Here is a 19,803-nt window from a genome sequence, read left to right as displayed (position 1 = left end):
TCATAATACCATCTATTCAAAAAAATCTCAGCTATTTATGTTCAAAAGCAAAATAAAGTTCTTGGAGAACAAAAGTGCAGTTGAAATAACTTAATACAAATTAAAGTAGCGCTGTTTGACCCATTTCCTTTGTTTAAAAAAATATTTCATAGCGTGCCACATTTGACTTAATTTTACTAAACCTACAAAAGGTTCACAGAATCTCTCAGATTTTACAGAACAAAACTAAATCCTGCCTGCATACCAGTGATATAGCTTTTCTGGGATACTAAACAATAACGATTGCATGCATCCACAGAAATCTTTTTTTATTTTTAAACCACAACAATTTGCATTATGTAAATTTCACACTTGAGTGTGCTTTTTGAAATGAACTTGCACCATACTTTTGGGATAAAAAGGAAAAAAAATCTGCAGACTCATCTGTCAGCCTTTCTCCACTACAAAGTGTCTGCAGTGGGTTCTCGCTCAGAGTTTATTTGTCTAACTGGTTAGACTACTGTGCCTCAGGGCTGACCGGCGCACTCACATATGCACACGCACACCCACGCACACACACATTCACATAAGCGCATTTTCTTATTTTTTTCCCTGATTAAGTGTTACTTTTTGGCTGTGACTTAAAATAATTTTCATTTGCTCAGAAGAGCTGCCAGAAGTTTTTTCCTCAATCGCACCATATGACTGGCACTACATGAAGTTTTAACTTTACATATAAAGTTAATATTAAAAATATACTTAATGTGAAGACAGTTACAATTTCCTGAATCATTTGTTAAATACATTGAAAGGCGTCAGACAAATAAGGTATGTAAACTTTGCCTTAAATGAGCAAAGTAATAATACAGTGGAAGCTAGAAAGATGTGTATCCATGGAGAAAAAAATATATCATACAAAATGACTAAAAATGCAAAATCCAACATTAAAAAAAAAGTCTTAAAATAGAATCGAATAGAGATCAAATTGTGACATGCGTGATGTCAACAATTCTTGTGAGACCTCAATTCACTAAGCAGAAAATGTGTGGTGGTCAGGGGGGTGGCCCGATAGCCACCACTGGCCACCACATAGCTCCGCCTTTGAATGATCGGAGTAAAAACCAATTGAAGTTAGCAATAAACGCAGGTCCCACCCATGTCCAAAAACATTTTATTTTATTTTTTGCAGATTTTATTTTGTAGTAATGAGCAACAGAAATAGATGGTTAGGGAAAATATATGTGAGTAAAAGTATACATTTTATTGAGGAGTTGTAGTGGAGTAAAAGTTACCAGAAATGTAAAGAATATAGTAAAGTGCAATATGTGAAAATTATATTAAAATACAATAATGACATTATAAAATAGAAAATAAATAACCCGTGCTGTCACAGTCCTGTCATTTCCCCCTATTTTGTTCTTTGTATTCATATAGTGATTAAAACAAGGTGGATTGATGTTGTACTATGTTACCGGTTCGGTCATTGTTGTCCAAATTAAGAACAGCTTTTTTTTTCTTAAATGTCTTATTTTGATTAAACACAGAAGATAATCAGTCTTCTTTCATGAAGGACTACAGAAATCAGTCAACAATTACTGTTGATATGCTAAAATCAGAATCCAATAAAAAAAAAAGGCTCCAAAGTTGTTGATTAATTTGATAATCAATTACTTCTCGATTAATCGATTACTTTTGACAGCTCTATAAATAAGAAGGGCAGAGGTACCAATGCTGCAATGTCCTTACTGAATGTGAGATCAAAAAGACAGGGATTGATCGATATGACGGACGTAAAGAAAAGAGAAGAGAAAAGCAGGATGAGAGACAGAATGTGAGTGAAAGAATGCTGATGATGAAGTCCTCAAGGTGAATCATCTGTAATTACTCACGTCATCTAGTGACTTGCTCCGATAAGCAGCCTGCCCTGGGACAGTGCTGCGCACAAATGATTTCTCATAATGTGGCAGCGAGCCCTGACACGCACACGCACGCACGCCCCTTCACATTGACGGGAGAGGCAGTGGCTATTGGTCCGCTGAGACACAACACGCTCCGGTCAGGGCAAATTAAAGAGTTCAGCCTCCCAGGATGTTCGCAGTGCAGACAAGCTGAAATGATGAGTGTCTGTGTGTTAGTATATGCCAATGTGTGTGATCCAGATAGACTCTTATCTGTTTGGGAGGCAGGCTGATGGCTGAGCAGTGTCCTGGGAGCTTAGCCGTCCACAAGACTAAAGAGAGTTACAGATTACATTCTTGAGTGCTCTGAAAGCATTCTTCAGCAACAAACCAACACCCCAGACGCTCCCTGGACATGCAAATAGAATTAATGGGTACACATGGTTAAGTCTATTTTGCGTGGAAGCCAGTGGAGAATACAACTACATTGCGGCAGTGGCCAACAACTTTGCATATCCCGAGATCATAAACTTGAGCAAAAGTTTATGAATGAAGTTGAAATAAAACTCGAAAAAAGTTCGAATTTTAGGTCGTGGACAATGTATTGGTACACATGGCTGACTTGTGCAGCAAGTGTGAGATTGATTCCCACACAGTGAGTGAATTTTGTTTATCTTGATGTGTGATTGACCAGCAAACAATCCTCACATACTCTGCATTAAGTCCACAGTCAGCTGTGATAAGCTTGAGCTTCCCCGTGACCCAAAGCAGGATAAGCGGTAGACATGAACGGATTATAACAACAATAAAAAAAAATACCTTCAAAAATAACATGAAAAAACGTATACGAAGAAAAGCTATGTAACTTATACAGTATATATTTTTATTTGCGGTAAATTGCTTTGCCTCCCAAAAATTTGAAATGTTTTCACTTAATTGTAGTGTTTATTTTTATTTTTATGATGTTGTACGGTGACCTTGAGTGTCTTGAAAGGCACTTATAAATTAAATTTATTATTATTATTATTATGTTCTATCATTTGCACCACCACTATTTCGAATATTCTCCATGTTTTTTTTGTTTTTTTTTACAGTATACTTACTGTACCCTTAAGTTGTATGTGGGAAAGGAGAACCGCAATCCCCAAAGCACTTTTCAGTCATCCATGAAAGGGCAAAAGAACAATAAAACATATTGGAAGACAGTGAGCACTTTCATGCCACAGCTCAGGCCCAGACACTCACACACAGACTCAGTTCATGCACCACCTCATTGGGTACTGCCTCTTAAAGGCACATGCATGTACACAGAGGCTTGCAGTTTTTAATTTTTATGCTCAATTGTGTTTTTTTTAATGTGTTGGAGGGACACAACTATTAAATCAAATGGATAAAGACCTTTTTTTTTCAGGGTCGATACTGATTATTAGTCGCCAACGTGACCGATAACTGATATGTGAAGCCGATATTCATTTTCACAAAAATGGAAAATATTGGCATAAAAAAATATTATTATTATTATTTATTTGTATTTTTTTATTTAACTCTCTCTAACTGTTTAAAGCATACGTTTATTTATTATTATTATTTATTTATGAACTACTTTTTTTTTTAATGTCAATAGACATACTTGTTTTATAATTCTAACTAAAAGTTTAGTGACCTCCCCGGGTCATTAGCATGTGTTAAAAAGTTAAATAAAAAAATAGTAAATACAAAAAACTAAATTGCTCCATATTGTGTCCTACAGTAAATAACATTTTCCACTTAAAAAAAAAATAAATAAATTTTAAGTTGCTGCAGAGAATTCCCGGCGTGAGCAGCATCTCTTCTAAAGTTTAAATAAATACGCACTGATAGTTCCTTAAAGTTAACATAGTTTCAAATTGATCTGTTAAGATTCTTCAAAAAGGCAGATGCCGATATTGTTAAAATGCTGAATATTGGCGCCAATAATCAGCCAAACGTTTCATTCCATCCCTGAAAAACATGTTTTTTAATGGTCTCGCTACATCACAGATTTTCATGCAGGAAAAGCATTATCATTTTTTTCATCAAAGTTTTCCTCAATATTTCTCCCTGCAACACATTTGTTATGTTGGCATCAGTATAAAGGAGCATTGAGTCAATGTGACTGCTAAATAAAAAGACATCCTTGTAATTGTCTATAGCGCCCCAAGACTGCCAAAAAGTGACTTTTCCCATCACATCATAGAAGTTGCATATGGTAATAATTGCAACTTGTACACAATCTTGCCTGGATTGACGCTGGCATGGTTTTATTTACACCAGTTCATCTGTGTTGTGAACATTAAACACATTCACATTTTGTTTAAAAATCAGCCAATTTTCTTGAAGATTGGCAGCAAAGCCAAGCAGAGGAAGCATGCAACGTGTGCTCTTTTTGGATAACGGAGGCTGACCAAATGCCCTTTGACTGATATGCAGCAGTTGTCGCGTCTGTGACCCCCGGTGACCCCTACAGAGGCCAGAGTGTAAGATGGCTCCAACTTACTGTGGGCAGTGATCAAACCATTAACTACTCCGCTATCGTCATTAGTCCCCTCTATGTTTTATAGAAACGTGATTTTTGTTTATATATGTTGAGTTTTAAAGTATAGACTATTGAGACTCACTGCAAAGTTTCATCAACCATTATTGCTGAATTCATTCAGGATGCTTACCTTCTGTCTTGTTTCCTAAAGTCTTGTTCTAAAAGCATTGTTACCCTATACTGGCCTCTACACTGGCCCGTTAACTCTCATTGACCTTCCTTTGAAGCGGGTGAACTGGTGAACTGCTGAGACGTGCCTGTTGCCATAGTTGTCATTTCTTGAACAGCTCATGTTACCGCACTCTCATTTTACTGTCCCTTAAGTTGCTTCACCTACAGCAAAGATCAGAGCAACCTGGGACAGCATCACACCAAACAGTGGCCCAGCTGTGACCATGGGGGGCAGGGGGCAGAGGTCACAAGGTCCGATGTAGGGTCCTAGTGTTGTTATATGTCAATTAGGATCCAACGGGAGGGGAGTTTCACCCACTTGGTGATAAACAAAAGACTTGTCCGCTTGTTGCTTTTAATTATTGAGACATGTTTGGGAAGCAAGCGTCTCCATATCCACAGTTGGGTTTCCTCATCTGTTGGATGAGCTTCGCTAATAGTTACAAATTGTATGTTTCAAAAAAAGTATTCTTAATAGCTTCCCATGTTTCTAATTAATAAACTAAACACAGAAAAGCCAGCAATTTAGTTGTTTTAATTGTACAATGGCGATAAAGGCACAAGTCCTACAAACTTTGCTTCGCTTCAGCAGGTCATTTATGTATAAATCCATTTTATAGACATGGAATTGTCGCAATGAGAGGAATGTCTTAATGTGAAAGATGGGACATATGTCTTGTATGCAAGCAGAACCACGCAAAGGGAAAATTATTTTCTCGCAGAATAACAAAGGCAGTGGTTGACAGCATAAACAACAATGATCCAACTCCACTGAACTACAAATGAGGCACTAAGTAGACTCAAATGAGTTACCACACAGAAAACGCACCTCTGGGTAGAACACAGTGAAAGGCTGATTGCTGATTGGCTAAAAAGAGAAGAAGCAGGGCGGGACTGATGAGGCAGTGAAATTAATAACACTGACACTTGGAGGAAAAACATTCATCCATCCATTTTCTATACTGTTTATCTTCAATGGGGTCAAATGAAAAATCAAAAAAGACAACTGATTTAATTAATTAATGAATTAATAATAATAATAATAATAATAATATATATTTTTAATTACATGAACAAACTCTAGTAGTCCATCCATTTACTATGGCATATCATAATCAGGGTCACAGGTACTGTCACATTTTTTTTTACTCACGACTGCCACCTCTGGCCCAAAGCGTAACTGCAGCATCCCAACTGTAGAAAGTTAGCAGCTAATGTATGCAGTGTCGTACGCTAGCAAACACCACAGGCTAATGCTAGCACTACGCCACATGCCCGCTACTCCACTCAACCCCTCCCCTCCCCAAAGAAACTGTGCAGGGTCCGCAAACTCTATAAAGGGAAGATAAAAGCTGATAGGTGCAGTCAGAGTAAAACAGTTAGGGCTCTTTGTACTCATCTGGGCATTGGTGGAGCATGCATGGTGTAGAAAAAGCTGTAATATTACCTTTTTAAATGACACAATGCACCTTTAAGAGCAGGAATAAATACAATACTCCCTAAAAAAAAAAAGCATTGAAATGTTCACTTTATTTAGCCACGGCACTCAAGTATGTCTTCCTTTGCCTGTTTTTGTTGGACCTATTAGGCTACACTGTTGAATGAGGCGACGCTGTGAAACTAATACAGTGGTGGATAAACACCAATGGGATTTCAAGGGCCATTTTTTTTGTAGCTTATGGTGTTCTCTCCTTCCTCCATCACTCCGCTCTGCTCTTTGGCGCTATCGCTACTTGAGCTAGCGTCGCCTCGCCAGCTCTCCAGGCTTTCACTTGAGGTCTTTACTAAGAGATGAAAAGCAAGTGGCAATCCTTAAGCCTGAGAGGTCCTTGAACACTCAAAAGATATGATTTGCACACACACAATCACAACAAAATTAGTAATAGAGAGCAGGAGCGTTCAAACCTTGTCATGCTGTGTTCACACTTTAAAAACACCTGCTGTGTGTCTACAGTGGGCATTCCACACGAACTATATATGAATGCGCATACAGTATTGTTCCGGAAGGTTTTAAGTTTCAAGTAACACTTGTCAAAAAGTGCTGATAATTTTGTTTCCACGTATCAAGACAGTCTCTTTGTCACTCAAAAGTGCTGCCCATCATTTCTGTTTCATTTTACCAGAAGAGAACAAAGCATTCCTTTAGACTCAGTGCTTCTTAACCTTGTTGAAGGTACTGAACCCCGCCAGGTTCCTATTACTGGTGAACAAAATGAACAAGGAGAATAGCCTTTTCATCAAATCTGGCTCACTTACCTTGAATTCAGAAAGTGTTGTATTCCTCTATTCACTATCTCCATGCAGTTTAACTAATTATTCCTTTAGTTTTTCTAGATAGCTAGAATTAATCAACTTGGCATTGCAAATCATGCAGTTAGGACGCTGACTCCTATCACTCCAATCAACTCCATATTTATAGAGCACTTTAAAACAACCACTGCTGATTTCTTAGGAAGGAACCCAAAAAACAGCAAAAGCCCCAGAATTCAACCCTGTGGAACACCATATGTTATACATGTGAATTCATATTGCACATATTCCTCCGACCATTGTCCTTTTTTGCTGGCCAAGTGGGGAATATCATAACGAAACATTAGAGTCAGGTGTGTGTCTTGACCTCCGGCAAACACCTCAGACTGACTCACCGAACCCCTGGAGTTCGATCGAACCCAGGTTAAGAACCGCTGCTTTCGACCCAATCATTCTAATGTCTGTCAATTTAACCACAATGAACCCAGTGTTTCAGGTATTTTCCCATTCATCATCTCTCTGATTCACTGTTTATTTTCCTGAACTGCGAAGCCAAAGCGCATGATAAATGAGTCTTCCCACTGTGTTGAATTCAAAAGGAATGACCCCGCTTTCTTGTCTCCTTTCCTCTCTCATCGCTTTCTTCCAGTGGAGGGAAAATGTAAGATAGCCATGAACGTTCCTGGTATACACTGAAATCTCTCCATACTTTCTAGCTTCTTTATTTTCGTAGTAGTTACCGCACGTTTCTATTAGTAGCATTACTATGACGTAGATAGCCAACGACTGCAGTCCTCACTTGTAGATCAACAGTTAGTAAAAGGGGTGGAAAAAACTCTACAAGATTTTTTTTTAAAGAACAGCCTGCAAAATGTACTGATTTTAAAAATATATTTTGTATTTGTTTCATTTCTAGAAGATTTGATCAATTTGGTGTTCTATAATAGATCTGGTAGTGGAATTTTTCACCCTTAAGTGTTTAGATTTCAGCATGGATGTGTCTGAATCTAAATAACTTGACTGTAAATCTTGCAGAATGGTAATAACTTTCTTTTTTGTCTCTATTATCCTTCCCTATTTTTCCTTATTTCTGCTTCTCTGATGCTTTCCTTTCCTCTTCTGTTCACCCAAAATTGCTCCCGACTATCTCTATTTCCTCATCTTTTACTTCTTTGGTTTCTATCTTTTATTACTTCCTTACTTTTTCTGCCTTTTCTGTCCTGCATTTACCTCTGCGGCTTTCCTATCTTTTGCCTCTATTCGTCTTTCCCTACTCCTGTCCTTTGTCCCTTTCCATCAAATTTTTTTCAGTGGGAGGAGATCAGTGGGGTGGATGAGCATTATACCCCCATCAGGACTTTCCAGGTGTGCAATGTAATGGAGTACAGCCAGAACAACTGGCTTCGCACCAACTGGATCCCTCGCCAGTCAGCCCAGAAGATCTACGTGGAACTGAAGTTCACACTGAGGGACTGCAACTCCATCCCGTTAGTGCTGGGCACATGCAAGGAGACCTTCAACCTTCTCTATTTGGAGACTGACGACGACCAAGGCAGTCACTTCCGAGAACACCAGTTCTCCAAGATCGACACCATAGCCGCGGATGAAAGTTTCACTCAAATGGACCTCGGCGACCGTATTCTCAAACTCAACACTGAAGTGCGTGAAGTGGGACCCATGACCAAGAAGGGTTTCTACCTGGCATTCCAGGACGTGGGTGCCTGCGTAGCGTTAGTCTCCGTGAGGGTTTACTTTAAAAAGTGCCCAAAGACAGTGAAGAATCTGGCATCCTTTCCTGACACGGTGCCAGTGGACTCCCAGTCACTGGTCGAGGTGAAAGGTTTATGTGTCAATAACTCGAAAGAGGAGGAGCCGCCGCGAATGTACTGCAGCACGGAGGGCGAGTGGCTTGTGCCTATTGGAAAGTGTCTGTGCAACCCAGGCTATGAAGAAAGAAGCAACACCTGTCAAAGTAAGACAGTATTTTATTCTTGCATGCATTATTGCGTCTGTCACCTTCCCATGTACCATTTATTTTCTTTTACACATTCTTGAATCCGCTTCCCTGAATCACACACTTGCCTTTGAAATGTTGGATGCCTTATAACGCACATTTAACAAATATGTGTTTGATGTGAATACTTTCACACCCCATATCTGTCAGCCCAGAATTTTTATAACATAAAATGTCCAATCTTTATTTTTAAGTTGATGCATGTGTGTCCTGCGTGAGTACAAATAACCCAAGAAAATCATAGTGGGGGTGGATGAATCAGCAGTCACACATTTATTTTTCCATTCATGCATGATTTGTTATCCAGGTCTTGGGCTGTAGTGTTCAGCACACGGTAGTTTGATAGTAAGCCGCTCTGTGTCACATCATTAACTTTGGGGAGATCTGAACAAGAGCACCAAGAATGGAAGTGATAACACACAAGAGGGTTGGAGGCTGAACGGTAAAATACGAAATAACTGTGGTGGTGGTTGTGGGTGTTGGAGGAGACATGAGTGAGTCGGCGTAAAATCAAGTCTGGAGATACTCAGTTTCACCCTGGAAGTGTATTGATACCCTGGAGGTGGTTTCCAGCTATCCTGCTGCCTAATTTTGGTCTGCTTACGTCATTATTATGCGTAAGACTGATGTGAGTTGTTGACAGTTGGTTGCTGGAGCAAAAGTATGCAATGAGCGGATGGGCTGTTTTATTAGTACTTACCAACGCTTTTGAAAGTATACTCAGTATTTCTATTTTTTTGTTTTTATTGTTCTTGTATATTATTTCATGTCATTTTCAAATATATTGTTTAATATATTCATTTTAATTATCCAACTGTTTTTGTGGCGTGGCTCCGTGATAGAGTGCTCGTCTCCCATACGTGAAGTTGAAAGCTAAGAAAGCGCTATATAAATAGCAGTCCATTCCATTTGATAAACACTTGTCCTCATTGCTCTTTACTATGAAGGGGATATGTTAATCACTATTCCATTAATTTATTTGTTTTGTATGCACAATAGGACATTGTCTATGGTTTTTGACTGTGATATTCCCATTGAGTGGCTTCACAGGATCACTGCCATAATGATGATGATGATCGTATCTCAGTAGCCACACTACACAACTTCAACTTTTAATATTTGAATTGTCTCTTGTTTCACTTTGAAAAACATAATTCACTTGTTCACAGTGTTCACAGTAGCTCGCATAATGCTTTATGCTAGCTACTGTGAATAGCTAGCATAAAGCATTATACTAGCTACTGTGAACACTGCGAACATCTCTTATTATTCAGAGACAAATACGTAATTCAAAAATCTGACACAGGATATCGTGACATCCTGAAACACAATTAGAACATCATAGCAATTGATGTCATTTTCCAGAGCTACCACACAGTTTGAACAGAACTCAAACATCATTGCGCCCATTCATCCCTCTTGCCTCTTTTGTATCTATATAAAAAGACCATCACATGGCCACCTCTGCTTTTTCAAAAATTGTTTTGGAAACTTTGAGATTACACATATCGGTGGTTTCTGGCAACTTCCTGTTTAATTCATGCTCCTCTGGTTTATGCATGTGTTTACATTTTTTGAAATTAAAGCCAAAAGTGCTTGCAGACACAGCATGTGCTGTAAAACCCCAAGCTGTCTTCAATGTGGCTGGCAGCGGTGGTTTATGTCATTCTATATGTTCTCCTCCAGAATATTAATGTGTTTGAGGCAGACATTTCTGCACTAGCTTCTCCACAATGGCTGTAATGTTCTTCTTGTATGGGAGAGAATATCTGCATCTCTTTTATCATATCTGGTTGCAAATACTGCCATGTTGATGCACGTTCTGCTTTCCAGAGCCAGGCTCGTTGTTAATTAAAGATCAAAGAGAGTGTCACGGGTTAAACCCCTGCTGCTGGGGCCAAGGGAACTTCTTTTCTGGGATGGTGGACTTCTGGCAGACTGACTGTCCTCATGCTTTGTTATCACTATCATGCGGGTATCCTGTGCTAACAAAATGTCAAAAGATAGAGAGGAAAGAAATGTATACTCGTTCTGCTCTGATAAATAAGGATTATCGTGAGTTGTTGCTGTTCTGATAATGCTTAGAAACAGTCTACCTCTGACCTGGGTTATGACCTGTGACTGCTTAAATATGATAAGAGTAGTTCTAAAAGCATGGCTGCTGTAATGGCGTACATACTGCAGATGCAATATCAAATGTTCATTGTGCGAGACAATGCCAACCACTTGAGCCAATCAGCCTTCTTTCACATCCTAACTCCATGTGAATTGTGTGAATGTTTGGATGTACTGGACAATCTCTTATTGAATTCAGAGTGCTCTAATGGACTCTAATAAGGTCTTATGTTACTCTGGAGTGGGACAGCTGCATCAACAGGCCCCTGCATCCCCCACGTGCAGCCACCATGGGCCCCTGAGTACAGCTCACTGCCCAGACCCTCTGTGTTAACAGACAGATGAGTGTATGGAGTTAGGTCACCTTACAGACCGATAGCAAGGAAGCTGAATGCATATCAATGTTGCAGTAGACAGCTCAAGGTGATAAATACAGGCATGTGTAAGACATATATTAGCCGCACACAATATCAGTGGCAGTATCAAAAACGAAGGCAAGAACACCCGAAAACAAGCAGCAACAGAGGGTCTGATTGTAGAGCATCTGCAGGGAAGAAACTTGATGATGTCCGTGGCCTTTATTAGCCAAGTATTGATAATTAGGTGATATTTAAAATTGTGTCACTTTTACAAGTTTGACAGCGATATTTTGGCTCGCTGTAAAAACGGGCACATCTTCATTATCATGGCGGGGCAAGTCTAGTGTACTAGTTTTGGAATTTGGCAGACTTGCATTATAATGGCCACAATGTGCCTAACAATTTGGTGACATAAAGTAGACTAAACTTCAGACCAGGTGAGACCAGGTGGTTTAATGCGATTTTAGTGTATTTGATCCAGGCGCAGGCTGGTCTGATTCTGAGACCTGCAGACGTGTGTAGTGGATGTCGCCGGTTGTCACACACAGACGCAGAATTATAAGTGCAATGCAGTCTCCAAGTGCCACAGACACTTTTAAACATACTCTACACATGCTAATCTCCTGCATGGACTCCAGTGAGTCCGTTATGCTTCCATTATGTAGACCAGGTGTCTCTCCTGAGCTGAATTTAAAGGGAATGATGGGAGCCTCGGTTGGTCGGGAATCAAGTTGGCTGTGTTCACTCCAACAACGGCGCAAATACCGACTTTTAACTGCACTATTCTACGACAATACCAAAAGAAAGAAAATTCCACCTATGCACAGTTAAACTTATTCACTCCCAGCCTTTTTTGCTGAAGCAACCTGGCTGTTATACTGGATTTTGACTGATTTTGCAAGGCTTACGGAATATTGTGTGTCGTTAAAGTTAATCTAATTTCACAAATCTGTTTTAAAACAGTGGGGGAAAGAGCTTTTTGCAACATGGCCCTGGTTGATCTCCTACACTCTGCTGCGGCTACATCAAAGCCTTCTGTATGCTCTTGCATAACAAAACATACAAAACGTAAAAAAATACATTTTTGAGAGCATGGTAGGTTAAAATGGTTAAAATAGAGCGTATTTATACGTTTTTGGGAGCAAATGAGTTCAACTGCATTCATTTGACATAAAATGGAATTTCTAACTAGTAAATGGCACATTTTTGTGGACCATCTTAAAATCAAAGCTAAAATTCCACATGATTTACATCTTGACTACAGTACTTTATTTCAAATGTATTGTGGTGTTGTATAAAGGTACGATTCTGAATAAAAAAAACACATCCCATTTCAAATATTTATATATCTAACTATAGTCTCTTTATTTACAGGTACACGCCCAAACAAAAGTTCATCTAAAATCACAACTGAGTAATCAGGTCACTATTGAATTAAAGAGAATGTTGACATGGAATGCGATGCGAGAGTTGTTGATATTGAATGTTTTTGCGCCTCAGTGATTCAAACTGCTCTTTGTTGAATATTTCATGTTTTGTTTTTCATCACGGCTGTAGCATTAATGCAGGATCTCCCATTAACTGACACCTCTGGCGTGATGAGAGAGGGGCCGAGAGAGAACATTAGAGCGGTTTTCTGTTTATACAGACACAGTGTGTTTAAAGGGCCTCTATAGAGTACACTTGCATTATAATCTCGTATGTGTGTGTCTAGAGTTCCGTTCATGATGTGAACTGTTTATGGAAACAAATGAGGTTTTTTTTTTTCCAAGGTGCCGTCAAAAGCATGTACCCGTATTTGTTATTAAATGGAAAGCATGGACAATAGAATGATCAGAATGTGCATTTAAGCCTTATTTGTGTATGTGACCAGTGGCACAGAATGGATATTCCATCATCTGCATCCCAGCGGCCAATGTGTTGGGGTCTTAGCATGTGAGTGGTTATGACGGCGGTGGCCAGATTACTGTATGTTTTGAGAGTAGCCTTTCCGCAGAGAATGTGGGGCCAGATCTAATCTATACTAAGTCAGTCTTTCATCTGTCAATAGAACAAACTGCAGCAGGTGAAGCGACTCCTGTCTGCCATCAGTGTGAAATTCCTGCGACCTTAATTTGATCCTAAAACAGCAAACGGATGTCTGTAAGGAGAGTGTGGATGTGTGTGTATAAATGTGTTTGTGTGTGTGTGTGTGTGTGCCGCTATATATGCATTTTGCAAATGCAAGCAGCTGTCCGGTTGCATGTTGATGAGAGGAGTTTACGTTCTCACTTGATGTATGAAGTCACACAATAGCTTAACCAGACAGCCACATTGTTAATGCTTTAAACATTAATGCATTCATACGCTGAACGTGACTCAATGTTCTCCTCACATCTGATTTACTAGAGTAAAGGGATTGTTTGTTGGTAAATATTATGGCACTGTATATAAAATGGCCAAGATATGACTATCATGTCAATGAATGTGTTTTTTTTCCACTAGGTAATTTTAAGGAAAACCAATAAATCTCAATCTTCAAATTTTGCTGTTTTGTTATAGATCAGTGGAGTTAATCAAGTTCAGTGGCATTGGGGAACCTGCTCCATTTATAATTTATAGTAATACTGGTGTCTTTGTGAATTATCTTCTGAATAATTGTTGAACTGGACCTGAGCAAGGATGCAATAAAATTGAGTATAGGCTATACAAGTACAGTTAAATTGCCAAATATCTCTCTCAGAGAAAAAAAAAAAGCCAAATAAGATGAATATTTTCTCTCTGTGGGCTAAAGTAGTAGTGACATTAGACATAAAGGGCACAAAATTGTTTAAGTAAGGGCCAAAATTGAGGATTATACAGTAAATTTTGTGTTCACTCATTGAAATAGATCACATTGCACTGCTGGTAACACTGAAAGCGATATACAGTTTGTTATATAAATGAAATAATATGCCACGACAATTTTAGTTTCTAGCATTGAAATAATGTGAATATTTAAAAAACATTTTCTCATTCATTACTTCTTATTTTTTCCTGTGCCGCCTCTTCATAGCTCTGCACAGCAGTGCTCTTAGCATCTGGCTTTTAGAGGTAGTATTTAAACACCAAATCAACCATCACAAGCGGTCACAGATTTGATTAATCACTCCGTGCGTGCTAAATTATTCCATTTGCAATAGTCTTCCCAAAATGCGCAACATGAAATGTGAGGCATTTTAGCACATTTGGCAGACGCAATTCTGGGTCGGCTCGGTTAACGATTCAGCTTCTACGTCTGCCGGCCATCTTTGCTTTAGTAAATCAGGCCCCCGCAGAAATTGCTATGACCTGGTTTGGTCTGACTTGATTTTGTTTGTCACAACATTGTCTCTGATTGCCTCTCTCTCTCATTTTAAAGTGGAAACTCCAGATAAAAAAAAACACCAAAAAAACACACACACAATTCTACTACTACTACAAATAATAATAATAATAATAATAATAATAATAATAATAATAATAATAATAATAATAATAATAATAATAAAAACATTACCTAGTTTTTTTTTTTTTTTTTTTTTTCAAACAAGCTTCCTAGCCAGATATTTGTCCGGGTTCCATAAAATCACATTTATTTGGCTCCCCTAGAAAGTCTGCCTTTGTTTGTGTTGACCGTTATATAACCGCTCGCCTCTCGAGAGCATGTCATCTCTGCTCACACATGAGCGTGCATCTGTATAGTATATGTCTGTGTGCTGTAGCTTTTATATTTTCTTCCCAGCGTAAACGGAACAATTGTTCTCCGTTCCAGAAGCACTCAGCTACACATGATACTTTTACTGTAGATAATGTCTTTTACTATTTGCTGACCAGATTCGGGCTGCATCGCTTTTTGTGGTTGAGTGTAGGGTTATTTAATATTGCACAGAGACATCCAGCAAAATGCACACATATTTTCAACATAGACGTTTGTATCAAATCATTAAATTTCGCGGTCCGATGTATGAATGCAGTGCATTTTTTGTTTTTGTTTCGGTAAATGAAGTGTTATACTGTCGATGGCTGTGTTCTAGGCTAGTGTTCCATTGCATCCGTCCTCTCCTCCCCTGTCACTTTAGTTTAGCGTGAAGGCTTTCTTCGCTGCAGCCTTTTGGCCGGGTGCTCACTGGAATGTAGCCATTTTGGAGCGAAGAAAGAAATAGAGGAGAAGAGGCGAAAAGAATGGACACGGTTTGGATTGAGTGCTCCAGTATCATGGTCTTATTACCATATTGTGAAATGGTAAAAAAACAAAAAACAAAACGTCAGTCCAGTGAGAAGTTGCTTTGTAATAGATTTTTCATAAAAATCAGGCAATGTAAATTCTTACTAGTCTTCACTCCAAGTCTTGACTTTTTGGGGGCTCCTCCATAGCCTTGATGTATACACAAAGCTAATTAAAAAGCTTGGTGAGGGGCCTGCAGTAATCATACCACTCCACTACACAGCAGCCTGGAGGAACATCTGACTGGGGAGGGGGAGCAAAAAAAAGAAAGAAAAAAAAGAAGGGAGTGTGGAAAAAGTGAAAAGAGAAAAGCAAGAGGATGAGTGTGTAGTTAATTAGAGACACCATTAATTCAAAGACTGGAATTGACTTAGCAAAGCAACTCAGCAATAATTTTGACCGCTGGAGCATGTACTGATCCCTTTGCCCGCGCATGTGTGTGCGTGTGTACCCGTGTGTTTGTGTGTGGTGGAGAAGGAGAGGGCCAGAAAGTTAAATAAAACACACACTCATATGCTCACCCTTGTGGTTATAAGTGTGCTTTTAATATATGTATGGACCCATCCAATGTACGGCATGCTGCTGCTATATTGCGGTTCATTGCTAGCACCCACGCTAACATATATCATGTTAATAGCCATTTTTTTTCCACAGAGCAAAGAGAATATGTGCCTATGAGTAATGTTGTGTGCACTTCATATGTGTTGCTAGCTAACGTTGTTTGAACGTTATAATTACTGCAACATCTATACTCATTTCCGTTGTTTCTGTCTCATTTCTGTTTGTAGCATTTCATGCTGTATGTTAACATAAAGCTAGCGGACTTCGGTTAGATGACATTTTACAGTTTGATTGAACATTTTGGTGTTTTAATATATAACGTTTGATTCTGTTGTGTTTAATATGCCAGTTTTACAGTAGACTTCAACTGGAAGGGACAAATAAACAGTTTGGACTGAGCAGACTTTAGAGAACTGTGGGAGCAAGAGAGGGCGAACAGGCGCTAATGAATACTTTGAAAATTGTGTTTTAATAAGTTTAGGCGTGTTTTAATACAATTTATTGTCTTTAAAGTGTGTGTGATGGGATAAAAATCCCAAATATATATTTAGACACCTAGCAAAAATTGTCTCAAAAGATAGTGACAAACTGAATTTGTAGCTGTTAGCATTTGTAGGCGGCAAATTAGCAGGTTGTAGCTAAGGATGCGATGTTGTTGTTTTCTTGTTCATTTGTGGCATCATTTCCTGTTGCGCTCCTCTTTATGGGCCTTCCACTGCAAGCTGGGGATGGCGGGTAAACCTGCCACCCTTGGGTCCTTGTAATGTCGGGACTTCAAAGCTGCTGGTAACCACAGGCTCAGGAATTCAACTTAACACACAGAAACAAACACACACACACATCCATTGAAAGGATAGATAGGGTGTTTATTTGTTGAAGAGGCCTGGCCAGTTGACAGCACCACTTCCCAGTGGTCAGTCTTTGTGTGTGAGCGTGTGCGCATAAGGACTCGATGTGTGTGGTTTTGTGTCTTTCCACAGTAAAGAAAATGTAAAAATACAGAGTAACATTTTATATAGGCCCTATGTATGTTTGCATGCAAACCACATACGCAATTGATGGGTGTTGAAGTTTTCCTGACATAGATTTTTGTGTGTGCGTGAAGTGTGTTTTGTGTGTGCATGTGTGTGTACACTCGTTTGCTAGTGTGGCCTTACAGTGACAGCAGGATGGACATGGTGGGAAATGCTGCACTGACACTGTGGATGTTTGGAAACATGCAATGTAACAGGGAAGTCAATCCATCACTGCTTGATAGGCAAGTAAAGGCGAATTGAATAAGAATAAGGAAGTAGGAGGGGGAGGTTGTCACAGAAAGAGAAAGCTGTCAATGGTTTAAAGACTTCTCCAGAAACTGTCAAAAGATTTCTGCTGTTAGATCAGCAGATAGTGACTTGCAGCATTTTTTTTTTGTCATCCATGTTCCTCCACTCTCTGTGTTTACTTTCGATGTTGCGTAATAAAATGTATCTATATATTTTATTTTGACAATATTGGTGTACCTCTGGTTTGTTTAGTTGCTTTGTAGGTCTTAGAAAATAAATGAATAAATGAATCAATTAATTAATTAATTTAAAAAATACTATATATATATTTTTTTTTACTGATCTTATCCCACAATTCTGATCAGCAGAAAATATACGACCAGGCCCGTGATCGAGATCGGGACATACCTAATGTATACAGCTTTGTATTATCATATAAATATGATGGTTTTGTCTAATACTTTTCTGAATGCGATAAAGCCCATATCCCGCCCGCTGAAGGGGCAAATGATTGTTTGCAAAAGTAGCGAATGTTGATTTTACATCAGGGTTCGTATGAGACTTTCGCTAAGCGTAGATTTAAAACATTTGGCGAACGTTTAGCGAACATCACCACCTTGAACAAACCCTGACGAGAAATCAACATTTGCTACCTTCGCAAACATTCGCCCTCTCAGTAGATACGGGCTTAAGATGTTTCTAATACTTTGCACTATTCAGTTAAATATTTTTCACCAGTGTATTAGAAACATTCTGTACGGTGTGGTTTGCAACCACAATATTACCTACTTGTCAATTAACTCATTCACTGCCATTGACGGCTATAGACGTCAAAAATTATTTTGAACTTTTTTTTATTAGTTTAAAATGTTTTCCCTCTTTTCTTAACAAGAGTATGAAAACCTAGATGTTTTTTTTATTGTATTAAAAAGGATGTATAATTTGTAATTAATCGTGAGTTAACTAGTGAAGTCATGTGATTAATTATGATTAAAAATTGTAATCGCCTGGCGCCCCTAATTTTTTATTTTCTTTAAAAAAAAAAGAAAAGATTATTTAAAATTAAACAAAACATTTTTATTTTTTCAAAAAAAGAAAGAAAAGATTATTCAAAATTAGGGGCATCAGGCAATTACAATTTGTGATCGTAATTAATCGCATGACTTCACTAGTTAACTCACGATTAATCACAAATATTACATCTGTTCTAAATGTACACAAAAAAATCTAGGTTTTCATACTCTTGTTAACAAAAATGAAAAAAAAAAGTTAAACTAATAGAAATAGTTCAAATTATTTCAAATTAAGTCTATACCTGTCAATGGCAGTGAATGAGTTAATACCAATCTGTCTTTGTCAAACCTGAGCACATTTTTCATACTAGATCTCATTAAATCGTAGGTGCGGCGTCTACTGTGCAGAAAAGGCTTATTACTAAAAACCCATCATGTGTGAAGCATGCTTGTCCCTCAGACTCATCTGGGCGCCGCATCTGTCAAGTGTCTCACTTATCTAAACAGCTCCTGTAGGCATATATGGCAACATTTTGAGTAGTTGTCAGGAGCATCATGTCACCGTACAGCTGCAATTCTGCGAAGGGAGCTTCCAGCCACATAAATGTCTGTCTTGCAGCAGCCGTCTAATCTCACTGCACTGCTTTGTCACAGACGCAAGCGTGACAAGAATTTCCACAAACTCTTCAATGACAGCGAAGCAACATCTGTTTTCACTGGAAATAATTGCTATTGCTCAGCTCCGTCTCTTTCTCTTTTTTCCCCATATTAGAGAGAAGGAATGACAACGGTTCTACTCATCTCTCCAGATGAAAATGTTCTGCTAGACGAATCACACAAACTGTTTTAATGCATTTCTTTATGATGTCACACTTTTTAACACGCCCTTTTGCTATCACGCTGTCACAGCGTGTCACTTGTCTGGCCCAAGTTGAAGGCTTTCATTCTTCATTATGGTTTACGGTTTTTTGACACGTGTTCAGTTCACGGAATACTCCAGATTATGTTTTTGTGTGATGTGAGTGTGAATGGCTGTTTGTCTATATGTGATGCGTAGATGGATGATCTGTACAGAACCAAAGCTGTCTTTAAGCATTGTGCCCAAACTATGGCTCGGGGGCCATTTGCGGCCTTCCATCAATTTTTTTAGTGGCCCGTGGCATAAACTAAAAATGACATTTCGACACAGCATGGCTTGTTAAAAAAAAAAAAAAAAACATAGGTCAGATGCGTTTAAAAAAATGATCAGCGTACTACAATTTGCCCTTTTTTTCTGTTCTGAATGTGGAGATGGAATTTAGTTACCGTCAAGTGTGACACGGGGCTTTTGACCACCCCAAAAATCTTGAAAATCCTAAACCTTTAACAAAAAGCTGTTTTGTGGTAGTTTGACAAAATA

General features: G+C 38.7%; 1 protein-coding gene across 6 annotated transcripts in view; it reads left to right on the top strand.

Moving 5' to 3' along the window:
• Positions 1-19,803, top strand: part of epha3 (eph receptor A3) — a 101,109-nt gene that overhangs the window by 7,191 nt on the left and 74,115 nt on the right. For 5 of the 6 annotated variants that reach the window (XM_086092113.1, XM_086092112.1, XM_086092115.1 and 2 more), the window contains exon 3: positions 8,164-8,824. In XM_086092113.1, the coding sequence (XP_085948239.1) occupies positions 8,164-8,824 (661 nt within the window). Of the gene's footprint in view, positions 1-7,501; positions 7,538-8,163; positions 8,825-19,803 lie in introns of all 6 variants that reach the window. The other variant, XM_086092116.1, reaches the window with a different exon arrangement.

The sequence above is a fragment of the Leptonotus elevatus genome, chromosome 12 (assembly GCF_054856555.1).
Source record: "Leptonotus elevatus isolate MCC_2025b chromosome 12, RoL_Lele_1.0, whole genome shotgun sequence".
In the NCBI taxonomy this organism is placed as follows: Eukaryota; Metazoa; Chordata; class Actinopteri; order Syngnathiformes; family Syngnathidae; genus Leptonotus; species Leptonotus elevatus.
Note: the sequence above shows the minus strand (reverse complement) of the source record. Positions and strands in the feature narration are given on the sequence as shown.